Consider the following 16716-nt stretch of genomic DNA (forward strand, 5'->3'; position numbering starts at 1 on the left):
GTGAAAACAAACACATTTTCCTCACATTCCTGTGATGGAAAGTTCTGGAATCTTTATGGATCCTCAAACGTCTACCCACCCCGCATTCCTGAAAGTCTCCTAATAAAAATGGTACCTCACTTGTGTGGGTAGGCCTAGCACCCGTGACAGGAAAAGGCACAAAACCCAACATGGACACATCACATTTTTCCAGTGAAAGCTGACACTTTTTTTGCAATGTGCCTAGCTGTGGATTTTGATCCCTAGCTCAGCCAGTACCTATGGAAAGCTAGCAAACAAATGCATTTTTTAAAAGACGACAGCCAGGAGAGTCCAGGATGGGGTGTCATGTATGGCTCTCACAAGTTTCTCTTACCCAGAATCCATGGCAAACCTCAAACTTTGTCAAAAAACAAATTTTCCTCAAATTCCTGTAATGGAAAGTACTGGAATCTTTATGGATCCTCAAACTTCCACCCACCCCGCATTTCAGAAAGTTTCTTATAAATATGGTTCCTCGCTTGTGTGGGGAGGCCTAGTGCCCGTGACAGGAAATGGCACAAAACCCAACGTGGGCACATCGCATTTTTCCAGTGAAAATTTACACTTTTTTTGCAATGTGCCTAGCTTTGGATTGTGAACCCTAGCTCAAACGGCACCTAGGTAAATTTAGCAAACCTATACATTTTTTAAAACTAGATACCCAGGAGAATTCAGGATGGGTTAGCTTGTGTGGCTGTCATCAGTATCTGTTACCCAGAATCCCTTGCAAACATCAAACTTTGGAAAAAACAAATTTTCCTTACATTTCTGTGAGGGAAAATTCTGAAATCTGCATGGATCTTCAATATTCCACACACCACGCATAGCTTAAAGTCTCCAAATAAAAAAAGTTGCTCACTTATGTGGGTAGGTCTAGTGCCCGTGACAGGACATGGCCAAAATGGAACATAGACAAATAATATTTTTCCTGTGAAAACCGTCCCTCATTTTGCAGAGCAACCAGCTGTGGATTTTGAACCCTAGCTCAGCCGGCACATAGGAAAACCTAGCAAACATATACATTTTCAAAAACTAGACACCCAAGGGAATGCAGGATGGGGTGAATTGTGTAGTTTTCTTCAGGATCTGATACCCAGAATCCCTTGCAACCCTCAAACTAATTTAAAAAAACGAATTTTCCTCACATTTCTGTAAAGGAAAGTCTGGAATCTGCGTGGATCCACAAACTTCCACACACCCCGCGTTTCACAAAGTCTCCAGATAAAAATGGTACCTCACTTCTGTGGGTAGGCCTACTGTCTATTACAGGAAACGGCCAAAATGCAACATGGACACATAACATTTTTCCAGTAAAAAATAAACCTTTTTGCAATGTGCCCAGCTGTGGATTTTGAACCATAGCTCAGCGGGCACCTTAGGAAACCTAGAAAACCTATGAATTTTTATAAACTAGACACCCAGTGGAATCTAGAATGAGGTGACTTGTGTGGCTTTCTCTAGGTTCTGTTACCCAGAATCCATTGCAAACCTCAAACATTGTGAAAGCATACACATTTTCCTCACATTCCTGTGATGGAAAGTTCTGGAATCTTTATGGATCCTCAAACTTCTACCCACCCCGCATTCCTGAAAGTTTCCTAATAAAAATGGTACCTCACTTGTGTGGGTAGGCCTAGCGCGCGTGACAGGAAAAGGCACAAAACCCAACATGGACACATCACATTTTTCAAGTGAAAACCAACCCTTTTTTTGCAATGTGCCTAGCTGTGGATTTTGAACCCTAGCTCAGCCAGTACCTAGGGAAACCTAGCAAACCCATGCATTTTCACCCAGGGTAATGCAGGATGGGGTGAATTGTGTAGTTCTCTCCAGGTTCTTATACACAGAATCCCTTGCAAACCTCAAACTTATTTAAAAAAACAAATGTTCTCACATTTCTGTAAAGGAAAGTTCTGGACTCTGTGTGGATCCACACACTTCCACACACCCTGCATTCCACAAAGTCTCCAGATAAAAATGGTACCTCACTTCTGTGGGTAGGCCTAGTGTCCGTTACAGGAAACGGACAAAACGCAACATGGACACATAACATTTTTCCAGTAAAAACCAACCCTTCTTGCAATTTGCCTAGCTGTGGATTTTTGACCCTTGGTCAACCATCACCTATGGAAACCTAGAAAACCTATACATATTTCAAAACTAGACACAAAGGGGAATCCAGGACGGGATGACTTGTGTGGCTTTCACTAAGTTCTGTTGCCCAGAATCCCTTGCAAACCTTAAACTTTGTAAAAAAAAAAAAAGAATTACTCACATTTCTGTGATGGAAAGTTCTGGAATCTGCATAGGTCCTCAATATTCCATGCACCCCTTATTGCCCAAGGGATCCGAATAAAAATGGTTCCTCAGTTGTGTGGGTAGGCCCACTGCCCGTGACAGAAAGCGGCATAAAATGCAACATGGACGCATAACAATTTTCCTGTGAAAACTGTCCCTTTTTAGGCAATGTACCTAGCTGTGGATTTTGAACCCTAGCTCAGCCGTCACCTAGGAAAACCTAGCAATCCTATGTATTTTTGAAAACTAGACAGTCATGGAAATCCAGGATGGGGTTACGTGTGTGGCTTTCACCTGGTTATGTTGCCCAGTATCCCTTGCAAACCTCAAGCTTTGTAAAAAAAAAACATTTTCCTCACATTCCTGTGATGGAAAGTTCTGGAATCTTTATGGATCCTCAAACTTCTACCCACCGCTCAGCTCAAAGTCTCTAGATAAAAATGGTTCCTCATTTGTGTGAGTAGGCCTAGTGCCCATGACAGGAAAAGGCACAAAACACGACTTGGACACATCACATTTTTCCAGTGAAAACTGACCATTTTTTTGCAATTTTCCTAGCTGTGGATTTTTAACCCTAGCTTAAGAGACTTTGGGCAATATGAGGTGGGTGGAAGTTTGCGGGTTCATGCAGATTCCAGAACTTTACAAGACAGAAATGTGAGGAAAATGTGTTTTCTTTGGCAAACTTTGCAAAAGCAGTGCAGAATAGCATGTAATGCAACTACAGCTGATTGTGTTCTGCTTGTTGACATTGTTCCTGATAGGATTCTTACCCAAATGTAATCTCAATTACATTAAGTGGCATTATCCTGGGCAGTTTGCTTAACAAACATAACTAAACTGCCCAAAATTGTGTGAGATTATGCCACACCTTGTTAAAACATGTCAGACGAAGCGGTGCATTAACATCTTTTTCACTCTTCCTTGCATTCAAATACTAAATTACAGCTATCTGCCATAATCCATTTACTCTTGGTATTAGAACACCAGCAGAAGAAGATAAAATCCTACTTCATGCATATGAGATCCTCTTCACGGTTGCAAATCAGAGATCACCATTCCTACACTCATGTCACATCTCTTTTCCTTTTCAACATTTTAACTATAAAGGATCAACTGCTTCAAGTGTGAAGCATCATCTGTATCACCATACTTCTTGAGCAAATACCCCTTCTGGTGGATACAACCATGGTTGAAATATTTAGGGATTCTGTTCAACAGGGGACTGGACCACATAGTGACATCCTACTTGCCCTACTACTTGAAAAATACACCTTTAGACTCATTGGAATTGTTCACACTGAAATAATTTATTTGTGGGAGTGTACCAACCATAAAGATGATGACTGCACCCTGCTTTCATCATATTTTTTGAATGCTCTCTTGCAAAATACAAAGTGATTTATTATAGCAAGTTTATGAAAAAATCAAAGAATACATTTGAGAATGGATTATGGCAGATAGCTGCAAGCAGATAGAGCAGGCATGGCAGAGTCAACATTTTTGACAGGGCTACAGGGTTCATTGGTGTCATTAGAAGCTGCTGCCAGAACACAGAGGAAAGGAGCAGGTTTACCCTTGTGAACTGCAAAACTGACGGTAGTTAGCCTATCGCAGAAAGAGTGCACAAGGTTCCGATAGTTGAAAAATACAGGATTTAGGAATTTTTAACCCAAAGGCCAGAGATTACTCCCAAAGGAGTGCTGCACGGTCACAACCAGTGTTAGCCCAGTAGCGATGATGTATAGGTTTATTAGGACATCATCCACATCAAGAGATATAGGATGATGTGAGCTCATATCTGTATCCCTTATCTGGGGCTCTCTAGGCATACCTTACTTGCCAAAAGCTCAATTGCAAGCGGGAAGAGCAGTGACGACAATGGCCATCCCTGTCTGACGGCTCTGTATAATTTTCAGGGGGGTATTCCTGGACAATTAGACCCGCACAACTGGGTTCGTGTAGAGCACTGTGATTTAGTTTGTTATCTCAACACCGAATGCCATGCACTGCAGCACTACAAATAAATACACCCAGGAGAGTCTGTCAACGGCTTTCTCTATGCCAATGGAGGACAGCAACAGCTCATGATAGCTCAGATGGTATATCATCCAGATCTTGGTATGAACGCTTTATAATTGGGGACGTTCTTCTACCTGGTATGGATCCACTCTGGTCAGGGTGAACCATGGGTGCCAGATGTAGTTGAATGTGGTTTACTAGTATTTTACCCACACTCTTACAGTTCTAACTGAGGAGAGCTAGCAGGTGGTATGATGCTCTGTATAACGGGTCTCACACATGTTTAGAGAACATAATGATGAAGGCCTCTTAGACTGGTGGGGGTAGCGTTCCTGCCTTCCTTTCTGATTTGTACATTGACATCAGCCAATGGATGATGTCAGCTTTAAAGCATTTATATAGAATACTATAGAATACTAACAAGAGGCCATCACCTTCTGGTGTCTGAACTGTGGCCAGCTGTTTAAGCAAGTACTATTTCTTGGTCCTCTATGCTCCACTTCGTTTAAAACCTAGCATCTAGAGACACATCCACCTGAGGGGACCCTCATAAGTACTGCTCTAGTGGATCAGTGTTTGCTCAGCCTGATAATAGTTAGTGGACAATAGGAAGCACAATTAGATATTAATTTTGCTATTTCTGGATTTGGATGAGAAATTAATATGATTACACCACTCTTTTAAAAAATATTTTTTTTAAAAGAGAGAGTTTGACTCTGGGGAATGGAGCCCACTGGTTCTGGGCAACAATGGAAGGCATATATGGGCTGAGCTTGCTAGCCAGAATGCCTATAAACAATTTCAAATCTATGTGTAAGATGAAAATTGGCCATTATGAATTGCACTGTGACTTACCTGTGCTGGGCTTGGGAATGACTGTGACTGAGGCAGTCAGCATCAAAGCCAGTATCGCCGCAGGAGCGGCAAATTAATTAAATACCTGCATTAAAATATGCACTAGAATGAGGCAGAAGAAAGGTTATAGCTGATACAACTTATTTTATGTATATCTCTCTTTCTAGCGATTCTGCTTGCTCTGGAGAGAGATGGGTTGTGTGCGCAGATTGGAGATACAGGGCTCTATATGCCCTAGTAGAGGTGCGTGCAGTGTTCCCTAAAGGTATAGAGGGCACCCCTGGGGCCTGCCGCCGAGTATGCAGCTTGTTCGCTAGAAGCCGGACACATTATCTCCACCGACTAGAAGGAATGGCACAGGTGGAGGGCAGCGCATTCTGTTAGATCCAAATCAATATCAGGCAATTGGGAGTGAAGGGTTAACAGTTGACGCCAAACCATCGGGCACCCGTGCATTGATATATGCATTCAAGCTCTTTGACTTGTTTGGTGAGAACCTCCAGTTTCTCTTCTTAGTCTGTATTGTCAGCAGCTGAAATCACAAAGAGTTGCCTCCTAACTACTGTTTTGAGTGTTTCTGACAATATTATGATGGAAATGACGGGAGTGTCATTGTGTGCAAGGTATTTGCTAATGGCTCCTTGAATCTGTGCCACCACCTCAGGACCTTATAACATAGTTTTTTGCAGTCTCCATTGGTGGGCAGGACGTTCCAGCGGGGGACAGGACATCAAGAGAATCACTGCAGCATGATCTGAGAGTGGCGCTGTGAGCATTTCCAGCTCTGTGGTGAGTGTATGTAAATCTTTTGTGCTCAATAAATATTACGACCTAGCATATCTTTAATGTGTGTTAGAATAAAGGAGTATTCACGTGTTTGTGGATGAAAGGCCCTCCTTAGATACTTGAGCACTAGGTCTATCAGCCACTTGTGTCCTCCCTCTGATAGCGCCCCTGCTTGCCCATGCCTCTGCAACGATGTGTCTAGAGCATTATCAAATATCGGATTAAGGTCCCCCTCAGCAACACCCTACTGCCTGTAGTAGACAATGCCTCTGCTAGTGCTATGTATAGAAATGCCTCGTGCCCATCATTTGGAGCGTAGCTAGAGCTCCCCACTAAACACTTATTATATAGAACAATGGTCCTTAGGAAACAAGTATAGAAACCACAAACAAATGCAATGTAGACCTTGATGGGTACTATAAAGTGTCAATGCCCAACCGGGCAAGGACTTTTAATATGTAGATACAGGTATTTTTCAACAATCAAAGGAAGATACAACGGGATGCAATCCTGCACCCGATTGAAGAGACAAAGAAACAAGCAAACAATAAGCATACAACAGAGGAGAAAACAAGGACACCGGTAAAAAAAAAACTGGAGCATTGAAAGCTTGCAGTTAGCATACAAATAAAAACAAGCTAACGAACATAGTGACCACGTTATTACATATACAATGGAAAACGGTGACACTATTTAGTGTGTCAACGACGTTTCGATCCCAAGCTCAAAAGTTTAAAGGGATCATCATCAGGACTAAAAGAATGATTTGCTTGGAATTTTAAACACAATGCCTCATAGCACTGAGGGGAGGATGCTAAGAGAATAGAGTTCTTGGAAGTGATGACAACCTTGAAGTCTGCAGTGAAGAGGCAGGGAACCACGAGGGGCTAATTACAACTTAACAGTGGAGTTTTTTTTTTTTAACCGAAGCGTGCCCCGTTGGGCATGTGTCTTCCATCCGCGTTTAGTGACGCTGGTGGTGATACGTCTGTAGTGCCTTGCTCGATGGCAGGAACTGGCACCCCCAGCATGAAGTGGTAAGTGATATGTCTGCCCCTAAGTTTAGCCCCTTACTATTCCCCTCTCACCCTGAAGGAGTGTGCCACCAGTATGGCCACCTCTACTGCCTTCGTGGAGGCCAAGGAGAAAAACTGGTGTGGGAAAGCAGTGGAAATATTTTGAGAGCAGGTGAGTCTCCTGAAGGGGACAGATGTCTGCTCCTGAGTTTTCTAAATATGACAATTCCATCCTGCGTTTTACCGGATTATGTAGCCCTCTAACATTAAGGGTGAGAACCCTAATTTGTGTGGCATGAATTGGTACTATCTAGATTGATGTAAGCTATAGGATTAAGCAGCCTCCTGGGTCTAAGGGGCCCGTTAGTTGCAATAGAAGTCTCAATGAGTGTCCTGTGTTCTTGTCCTTGTGTCAGCTGTGCAGATAAGTATAAACCACAGTGATAAAACAAGGAGAACAGAAGAAAAGCATAACTTGAGAACTGGAGCAACAACTTACTTTCAGTACCACTGTGTTGCAAATCTGCGAGTTTGACCATAAAGTTTGGCAATAATCCCCATCCCCTGCCTATCACCCAGCTCATATGCTCTACATAAGTCTGCTAGATGAGCTGTCCTCCTAAGTGTCGTCCTTCTTGGCCAGAACCGTAGGAATTGCCTCAAATGCTGCCTGCTGCCTCTTGCCTATCTCTTCGGGGTCGTGGTGAGTCGTCTCTCCTTGTGCTCCATGTCTCTGCCAGCATGACTGCCGTTTCCTCAGTTAAGGAAGGAAGAGTGAGACCCCGCCCTACCCCCCACAGGCAGGTCCAACCTCAGGACCTGGCGGCCCTCTGATAAAGATCTTAGTTGGAAAAGTTTCCAATCCTAGTGAAATTTCGGCTAAATGGATGTCCCCAAGAGTAGGGTATCCCTTTGTTTCCCAGGTGCATGGTGACAGGCCGGAACACTCTCTTCTCTTGATAGGGTGTCAGGGTCTGGTCTCTGATGGTTATAGTGTGATATGGTGCTTCTCCAGAGCTTACCACAATATTTCCTCCTAGACCTAGAATGTCTGTGGGGAGGTTGTGCTCAAGCGTGGCAGTCCAGCACAACGTGCTTGGTCAACCTTTATTTCAGTTTCTCAGGGCTCCCCTAGGAAGTGGTCCCTGACATAGCTAAAGATGTCCTCCCTTCCGCCTTAGTAGCAATGCCTTGTATGCGACATTGTTCCGACGAGATCTGTTCTCTAGTACCTCCACGTGGGTGCGCAAGTCTATATGTAGCTCGCGGAGCAGATGACCTCCTGCTGGACGGATTCAAGTTCCTCCTCCTGACAATCTCCCTTGTCTTCCAGGGCTGCAATGCGGTCCTCTAATAAGTCTATGTCCTTTCTAACTTTTTTGATGTCCTGGGAGAGGTCTCTTTCGACAGCCTGCAGGTCATCTCTCAAAGACATGAAGAGATATTCCATGAAGAAGCATGTCACATGCTCCTCCACCATACTCTCATCCTCTTACCGCAGAGGGTTCGATGGAAGGGGGTCACTGGATAAGCCCCCTGGTGGTCAGTTAAGCATTGCTTTGAGAGTGCGGTCTTTCTTGGTTCGGCCGATCACCATTGTTGACATCAATCACTGTAGGTCCTTCCAGTGCCTCACGTTGTGAGCCCAAATTGACCTACCACCACCCTGAGAGCCCTCAAGACAAGTCTTCAAGGGAAAATGGGTTTGGAAGTTCTGGACAGGTCTCAATTCTGTGTATGCCTCACAGGAGGTGCCCGTTGGTCAAGCCCATGGCCACTCTCAGCAAGAAGGGACTCCTCTTGTACTCTCCAGCTCTCAGGGTTCTGCGGTAGCTATCCCATAGCGCAGGCCTCAGGCGCAACTCCCACTGTCTCATTTTGTTCAAAAGTCCCCTAGGTTCTGTAGCCTTTAAGCATGGGGCGAGGCCATGCCCTGGCCGCTAATGGGGGCAAGAAAAGTAGCCCCCCTGCATATGTCTCAGCAAACGGTATAACTTCAGCTGATCACTGTGAGCAGATTCTCTCATCCTCCGCAAATCAGATGTGCGTCCATGTCCCATTTAATGCACCTCTACTGATCAATTTAATCCAGTTCGGCTGTAGCCAGGTGGGCAGGCCCAGTCCATATCTTTCAAGCCATCTAGACCCCCGAAATCCCACCTCACATCGTCTTACTGGGATAGTGGGTTCCTCTGCTCCGCTGCTCTCATCGCCCACTGATAGAGACTGCAAGGCCCTAGGGCATTGTCTTCAAACACCTTGGTGCCAGCATACTCACTTAACCCAGCAGGTCTGGGCTGAAGTTGTTTGCCTCAGGCAGAGCATCTGTGCTCCAGCACATGCACTCCTATCTGATGTCTCCTAGGGCGCCTCTCTGCATCGCCACTCCCGTTGCTGCCTGCCACGACTGGCCGTGCTTCGCTTCAGGTTGGGGCAGGCACACCCCTTTTCCAGCCATCCAGCTCTGCGGTCCTCAGGACCTTATTGCGATGTCAGTGGGAGAGGGGCTACCTCTGTGCACAAGTGAGTGGCAGCCGGCTGCACCCCGGGCCTCAATGCACGTGCCTTTCTAATGTTTCCAAGTGGGGGCCGACTGTAGATGCCACGTTCTCTTGCTGAACAGGCCAGCGCTGCTGTGTTGGGCTGGCGACTGGCAGGAGAGACAAGGAAAAGATCTTAACCAGCCACCATCTTGGCCATGCCCCTCCAGGGCCTGTAATTTAAATGCTACTAGTGGGCCTGCAGCGCTGATTGCACCGCCCACTGAAGTAGCCTTTGAAATCTGTCTCAGGCCTGTCACTGTAGGGCCTGCATGTGTTGTGTACTGCCACATTGACTAGCTACTTGCCAAGCCTTAAACTCACCTTTTACTACATATAGGTAACCCCTAAGGGAGGCACTAGGTAGCCTTATGGGCATAGTGTGGTGTAGGTAAAAGGTAGGGCATGTGCCTTTATTGTGTGGCATGTCCTGACAGTGATTAACATTCTATTTTGTCTCTCACTACTGTGAGACCTACTCTTCTCATAGACTAGCATAGGGAATTCCCTTATGTGTGTTTGAATTGTAATTCCTGATCTTAAAAGAGCATCATTTCTATGTTTGGAATGTTTAGAATGGCAGTAAGAAATCCGGCCTACTGCTGTAGTTGGATTTTTTATGACTATTTTAGAAATGCTGCTTTTGGAAAGTGGGAATTTCTGTGATTATAAATCTAGTGTTTACCAGCCTGACTCCAATTCACATCTAAGGCAGAGTGACAGTTGCCATTTGTGCATAGTTTCCAGCCACCCATCACACAGGAAGGTCTGGATGTGACATGAGAGGCATCTGCATCCATCTGCATGCTGATGGTATTCCTGGGCAGGGAGGGGGAGTCGGGTGCATTTATATTTGTATAGGGTGTGACCTGCCCTCACACATGACTGTGCTGGTCTGCAGCTTTTCTGTGTGGTCGCAAGCAGTCACCTTTTCTAATTCTGCTTGCAGGAGATCCAGGGGAGGTCGTCCTGCTGGATTGAGTAGGATGTGTCGTGACCCAACATCTGAAAGTACCTTGGGGGAAATGTACTGATCGCGGCCATACAGGGCAAGACCTTAATGGAGGCCCCGCTTGTTTATTGAGGAAGACTGCCTTAACTACTGTAGTTCCTGTAATGCACACACAGGAGCTTCTGTGCCCTCTTCTTTTTAAAGCCTAATTACCACATAAATCCTAATTGGAGTGCAGGACCTTAGATGTATATGGTGAGGTTTGATGATACATGTAGTGATGGTAATATTGAAAGATTCATGCATTCCCCCTGCTTTCCATACTCTGCACAGAATTTATGATTCATGCGTTTCCTTTCGTAATCTGCTACACTTCATGCCCTGATGCTCTAATAATGTCATTTTTACCTTGCGCTTTCATGATAATGAATATGAGCTCAGGATTGGCATAGTAAGTCCAGTATTTATGAACAATGCTGTGTTGGTCTATGATTTATGTACAATATAATGTAATGTTTTTTATATAATCCTGTGAGCAGTCTGTTTTGTGGTTTAATTATTGTGTTGCTGTCTGTTTCTGTGTGAGTGTGATGTGCAAGAGCTTTAAACATTGCATCTGGCGATAAGCCTGACTGCTCTGTACCAAGCTACCAGGGGGTGAGCACAGGTTATCTTTGGTGAGTAACTTACTAGCCCTGACTAGAGTGGTGAGCTCTACCTGACTTAGGCATACTCTAGCCAACCGGAAACCCCATTTCTAACACACACCCCTCGTGGTCAGCGCCAGGTGTGACTGCACCAGTAACACTGCTCTAAAGCCAGCCCGGTGTTGGATTGCCATTTCTTGGCTGAAGTTAGAGTTATTATGCAGTGAGTCTTATTCACTATTGATAGACACAAAGAACCTTACTTCACATTTACATTCTAATTTCTTTATCTCAAAATACCTTTTTGCATTTACATCAGAACTGTCATAGTATGACAGTGGTGGCAAGTCGTCTGCAGTCAGATGTTTTTTGTATCCTGTCATCATAAGAGGTGTCAGCCATGAAAATGCGGTGAAGGAGATCAGTCCTGCATCATCTATGGGATTCAGAGAGGCGGGCCTGGTGAGAAAAAGTAAAAAAGAAACATTAGCGTGACTTGTGCCAAAGTCATCACCTCTAGGCTCTCACTGTCACAATCATTTTCTGCTATAAGTGAGGCAGCAACATTCTTTTTCTGAAATGTCCATGAGGCACACTCAAACCACCACATGTCAAGGGGGTTTTGACAAGTGTGCATAGTGTGCAGTTTTCAATGTCTTTCTAGCACGTTTTGTCAAAACATAATGGGCTATTTTAAAGAGAAAGAGATAATAAAAAGAGGTTTATTAATTGAGATAGTTAGTTACTGTTGTCTTTTGAGCCCTATTCGTTACAAGTATGATACATATAAACTGTCATCCCGTTTATTTCTGGCACCCATCCAAAGACTGCATATGCTTACTTTCTTTTACTCTGAAGCCTACCATCTAGTTTCTTGAGGTAGACACTTGTGTTTCATAAACCATACTCTCCCAAAGGGACTTATGTAGCCTCTTTCTCCATTGATTTTATGATTTTGTTTGTCATTTCCCAGATTGCTACTATCTCTCCTTTTTAGGATTGTTTGTATGTGTGTTGTTCTTCATCCAGTGTGCTGCAAGCACAGTCTGTACACAGTCACACCCCTTGAAACCCACTGTTAGACCTGGCAGCCTTAGGGTAGTCTTCCTTCAACTTTTAGCCTTCCTCTCTAATTTTCTGACCTTGTTTGTACTGGTATTAGGACTCTGTACACTTTACCATTGCAAAAAAAGTGCTAAAGTGTGTGTGCTCTCTTCCCTAAACATAACAATATTGGTTCATACCCAATTGGCATATTTAATTTACTTATAAGTCAGTAGTAAAGTGGTAATACAGGTACCCAGGACCTGTAAATTAATTGCTACTTGTGGACCTGCAGCACTGATTGTGCCACCCACGTTAGTAACCCCCATTTAACTATGTCTCAGGCCTGCCACTGCAGAGCCTGTGTGTTCAGTTTATACTGCCATGTCGACCTGGCAAAATAAACCTTTTGCCAGGCCCAAACCTTCCCTTTTTATACATATATGCCACCTCTAAAGTAGGCCCTGAGTAATCCAGAGTGCAAAGTATTTAAAAGATGAAACATGTACTTTAAAGTTTTACAAGTCCTGGTAGTACTGGACCTCGGCCAACACCGCTTAAGTACTCTTCTGGACCTGTGGATACTCTGCCAGGAAGAAAGACTGCTGTGCTGACAAAGGACTGCAACTCTGCTGGACAGCACTCTGCTGGACTCCTGCTTAGCTGTGCTGATCTGCTGCCTGCTGCCCGACTGGCCTGGATTAGAACTACTGCACTTACATCTCTTACCCCCAGAACCCAGAGTGACTCCAAGGGCTACTTGGCTGGGCTTCTGATCTGAAGCCTCAGGAACATAACAGGCACCTGGACTCTGCCATATATGAGTCTACTGTGTGAGGTGTTGCACCCCAGTCCTGGACTATTGGAAGGGTGCCTAAGGTGCCTGCCAGTGGAACTGATGCATCTACTGTGCTGGGCTATTTTATTTATTTATTAAAATCAGATCTATTTTTCAACCTGGTGTGGGATATTTTTGTATAGTCTTTTCACTATTTTACAGTTTGAAGTGTTACTCCAATACTTTACACTCTGCCTCTAAGTTAAGCCTGACTGCTCCATGCCAAACTACCAGAGGGTGAGCACAGGTTTATTTTAGGGTTATCCTGAGTATGATTGTGGTTGCTATTTGACTAGGGCTCATATCCCAGTAAACCAGTAACCCAATTTCTAACACCCATGCATTAATTTCTTCACTAGCTCAGGTATGAGGAGGGTAGTGATTGTAAGGTGGGTTATGCATGCAAGAAATCTATTTGCTTTTTTTCTACACCTCAGCCCCTGCTCAATCCATGAGTTTCTGTGTTCTCTCCAACTCATTGAACTATTTTGAAAATGAAACGCCTGCTGATGATTTCCCATGTTGTTTTTGGTTTTCATTAGTTGCTCTTTCTCTCTTAGAGTATGCATAGGTTACAACAGATCTGAAATCCTATGCTCCTGTGGATAGCTCCTTTATTAAGAAGAAAAGTACAAAATGCTAGGTATCTTTCCAATTGCCCCATGAGAAGCTAGATAGCTTCCTGCTCTGGCTCCTCATTTAACTGTTCTACACATACATAGAATGACATTCTTAACCTCACATACTGAATATTACATGAGGGTGGGCAGAAAGAAATGATGAAGACCACAGAAGAAACAGATCCCACACCAGGTAACTTCATTCTCAGGCTCCTCCTGCAACTTGTCTGGGTAGCTTCCTGATGAGGCTCTTCATTTAACTGATCTCCACATCACCACATACCCAGGAGGACACCCTAACATCCCATACTGAACATTACCGAGGGTGGGCATCAATAGATCTTGAAGGGCATTGAATAAAGAGATCCCAGCACATCAGCTAGCTCAATGCTAGCTGCATTCACCCCTTTACTAGGGCATTCTGCGCAACATATCACTACCGCTTACCATCTCAAAGGGCACTCTGCACAATACACATCACCACTGTTAACGTTTAGGGCTTTCAGAACCATGCACCACTTAATTCAATCCTGTTATAAGGCAGACCTTACATTCTATTGTGCACTCAACATTGTATTATGCAATAAACTAGGGTTAACAGTAGATATTTATCAGTAGCTCTTCTGTGTTTACTGTTTAGGGAGTTGGTACTTGATTCTCTGCATTATACGCCTGAGGCTTGAGCCGGGCGGTCTTTCCTCATCCTGATACTAATATTCTTTTGTTAGCACTTGCCCTGTGTGTCCGCTCCCCCCCAGCACCAGCGCGCCGTTTTTTAATCGCGATGCTTGGTATCTCACCGATTTGAGGGTGTAGATATCATTTTAAAATTTGTAGTGGCCCTATAGTAGTTCACTTACTTTAGTCAGCGCTGCCTCCCCCCAGAGTGTCCGGCCGATTTTAGGGCTGGGCTTCCTGGGACTCCGGTGGAGTGATTACGGCGGCCATCTTGGGTGAGTCACCAGTATAAAATCAAGTCAGGGGCTTAAATCGCGAGAATACTGCATTATACGCGTGAGGCTTGAGCCGGGCGGTCTTTCCTCATCCTGATACTAATATTCTTTTGTTAGCACTTGCCCTGTGTGTCCGCTCCCCCCCAGCACCAGCGCGCCATTTTTTAATCGCGACGCTTGGTATCTCACCGATTTGAGGGTGTAGATATCATTTTAAAATTTGTAGTGGCACTATAGTAGTTCACTTACTTTAGTCAGCGCTGCCTCCCCCCAGAGTGTCCGGACGATTTTAGGGCTGGGCTTCCTGGGACTCGGGTGGAGTGATTACGGCGGCCATCTTGGGTGAGTCACCAGTATAAAATCAAACGGTCATGGCTCCGCGCAGCGGACGCGTTCAGTGGGCGCGCCGTATTCGCGCCGGAGTCAAGCCAGAGTCCAGCCCGTCTGCGCCCGTCCGCGACAGACTGGGACGCGGGGCGAGCCCTCTTAGCCCCTTGATACCATCTGACATCTCCGACCCGACAAGGTACTTTATTCAATATACTAAAAAGGAGCTACTTCTACTACGCCCCAGGGTGTCAAATGGCTGCGCTCACAGCCACCAAGCTGATCGCTTACCTAAAGCTTGTGATTTGTGTGACCACACTTTCCAATCCCTCGAGAAGAATATACAGGCTACATCTAAACCTAATATGCTACTATTAAATTGTAGGTCATTGAAAAAACACAAACTTGAAATGCACAACCTACTAATCACAAATAATCCTGACGTGGCCTTCTTAACCGAGACGTGGTTGGACGAGGAATCATCTCCGGAAGTGCTTGAGGCTATTCCCCCGGGTTATTGTCTTCTTCGGTTAGACAGGCACAAACAAAGAGGAGGAGGGATAGCCCTTATTCATAAGTCTGAGTTAGAATGTACCCTAGTGAAAGCCAATGTACCTCATAGTGAAAGCGGACTATTCACCATTAAATTAGGACCAAGAAATGCTGTCAATGGTCTATTGGCATATTGCCCGCCTGGAGCAGCTGGACGATTTGTTAGTCAGTTTGTTGACTTTATTACACAGCCAGCTCTCCGATACAAAAAGTTAGTCATTTTAGGCGATTTAAACCTCCATTTTGACGATAGGGAATGTAAGGAGGCACAGGAGGTGGCGACAGCTCTGGCTTTATTGGGGCTGAACCTACAATCCACTGCCCCTACACACCTACATGGCCATCTCCTTGATCCCATCTTTGCCAACTGGGACGGTATTATTGCCTTCCCTCCGGTTAGCATAATTTGGTCTGATCACTTTGTCGTCCCGATCTTGGTTGATAACACGCCTATAGAAAACAAATTATTTAAACCCCCTTCCCTGAAACGAAGAAATTGGAAAAAGTTTAACCAAGAAGCCTTCAGACTCGCTCTTCAAAAAAATCTTCCCCCGCATAGCAACTCCATTCAGGAGGCTTGGGAAAATTATGAAAGATGGCTGTCCACTGCTCTGGATGAGATAGCTCCCTGGACATCCAAGCCCCTGGCTAGGCAATCCAAAACCGCTCCTTGGTTTTCGGAAAAATTAAAACTTGCCAGAGCGAGATGCAAAACGTTAGAACGGAGCTGGAGGAAATTCTACAAACCTGAGGACAAACTATTATATAAGTGTGAATTAAATAAATACCATAAACTAGTGAGATCTGACAAAAGTTGCCACCTCAAAAGCAGAATTGACGCAGCAGACAATCCCACTAAAGAACTCTTTTCTATCTATAAGGAACTCACGATCCCAACGAGGTTGGAAGCTCAAGATACTTACTCAAAACAACTATGTGACTCTATTGCTGACTTCTTCGTAAACAAGATAGATAAAATCCATGCCACCTTTACGGAGGTTGAGGCCAGTTCGAGTAAACTTGTAATAGCCAAGACCTGCAACACGGGGACTCCTGGTCTCACATGTTTTATTTACTCCGGAGAAACAAGAGTTACTGAGCATCGCAAATAGTGTGCAATCTGGCTCTCCGAGCGACATGTGTCCGCCGACTCGCTGTAAAGGAGTCATGGAGACCACAATAATTGATTACATCAGTCTTATTGTGTCCCTCTCCTTTCAAGAATGCCAGGTATTAGATGCTTGG

The 16716-nt window shown here is 44.6% G+C and overlaps 1 protein-coding gene across 1 annotated transcript in view; it reads right to left on the minus strand.

Moving 5' to 3' along the window:
• LOC144798009 (ATP-binding cassette sub-family C member 12-like) overlaps positions 1-16716 on the minus strand; it is a 2245771-nt gene that overhangs the window by 2004852 nt on the left and 224203 nt on the right. The window contains exon 3 of the mRNA XM_078668799.1: positions 11438-11596. Within this exon, the coding sequence (XP_078524925.1) occupies positions 11438-11596 (159 nt within the window). The remainder of the gene's footprint in view (positions 1-11437; positions 11597-16716) is intronic.

The sequence above is a fragment of the Lissotriton helveticus genome, chromosome 12 (genome assembly GCF_964261635.1).
Source record: "Lissotriton helveticus chromosome 12, aLisHel1.1, whole genome shotgun sequence".
Lineage (NCBI taxonomy): Eukaryota > Metazoa > Chordata > Amphibia > Caudata > Salamandridae > Lissotriton > Lissotriton helveticus.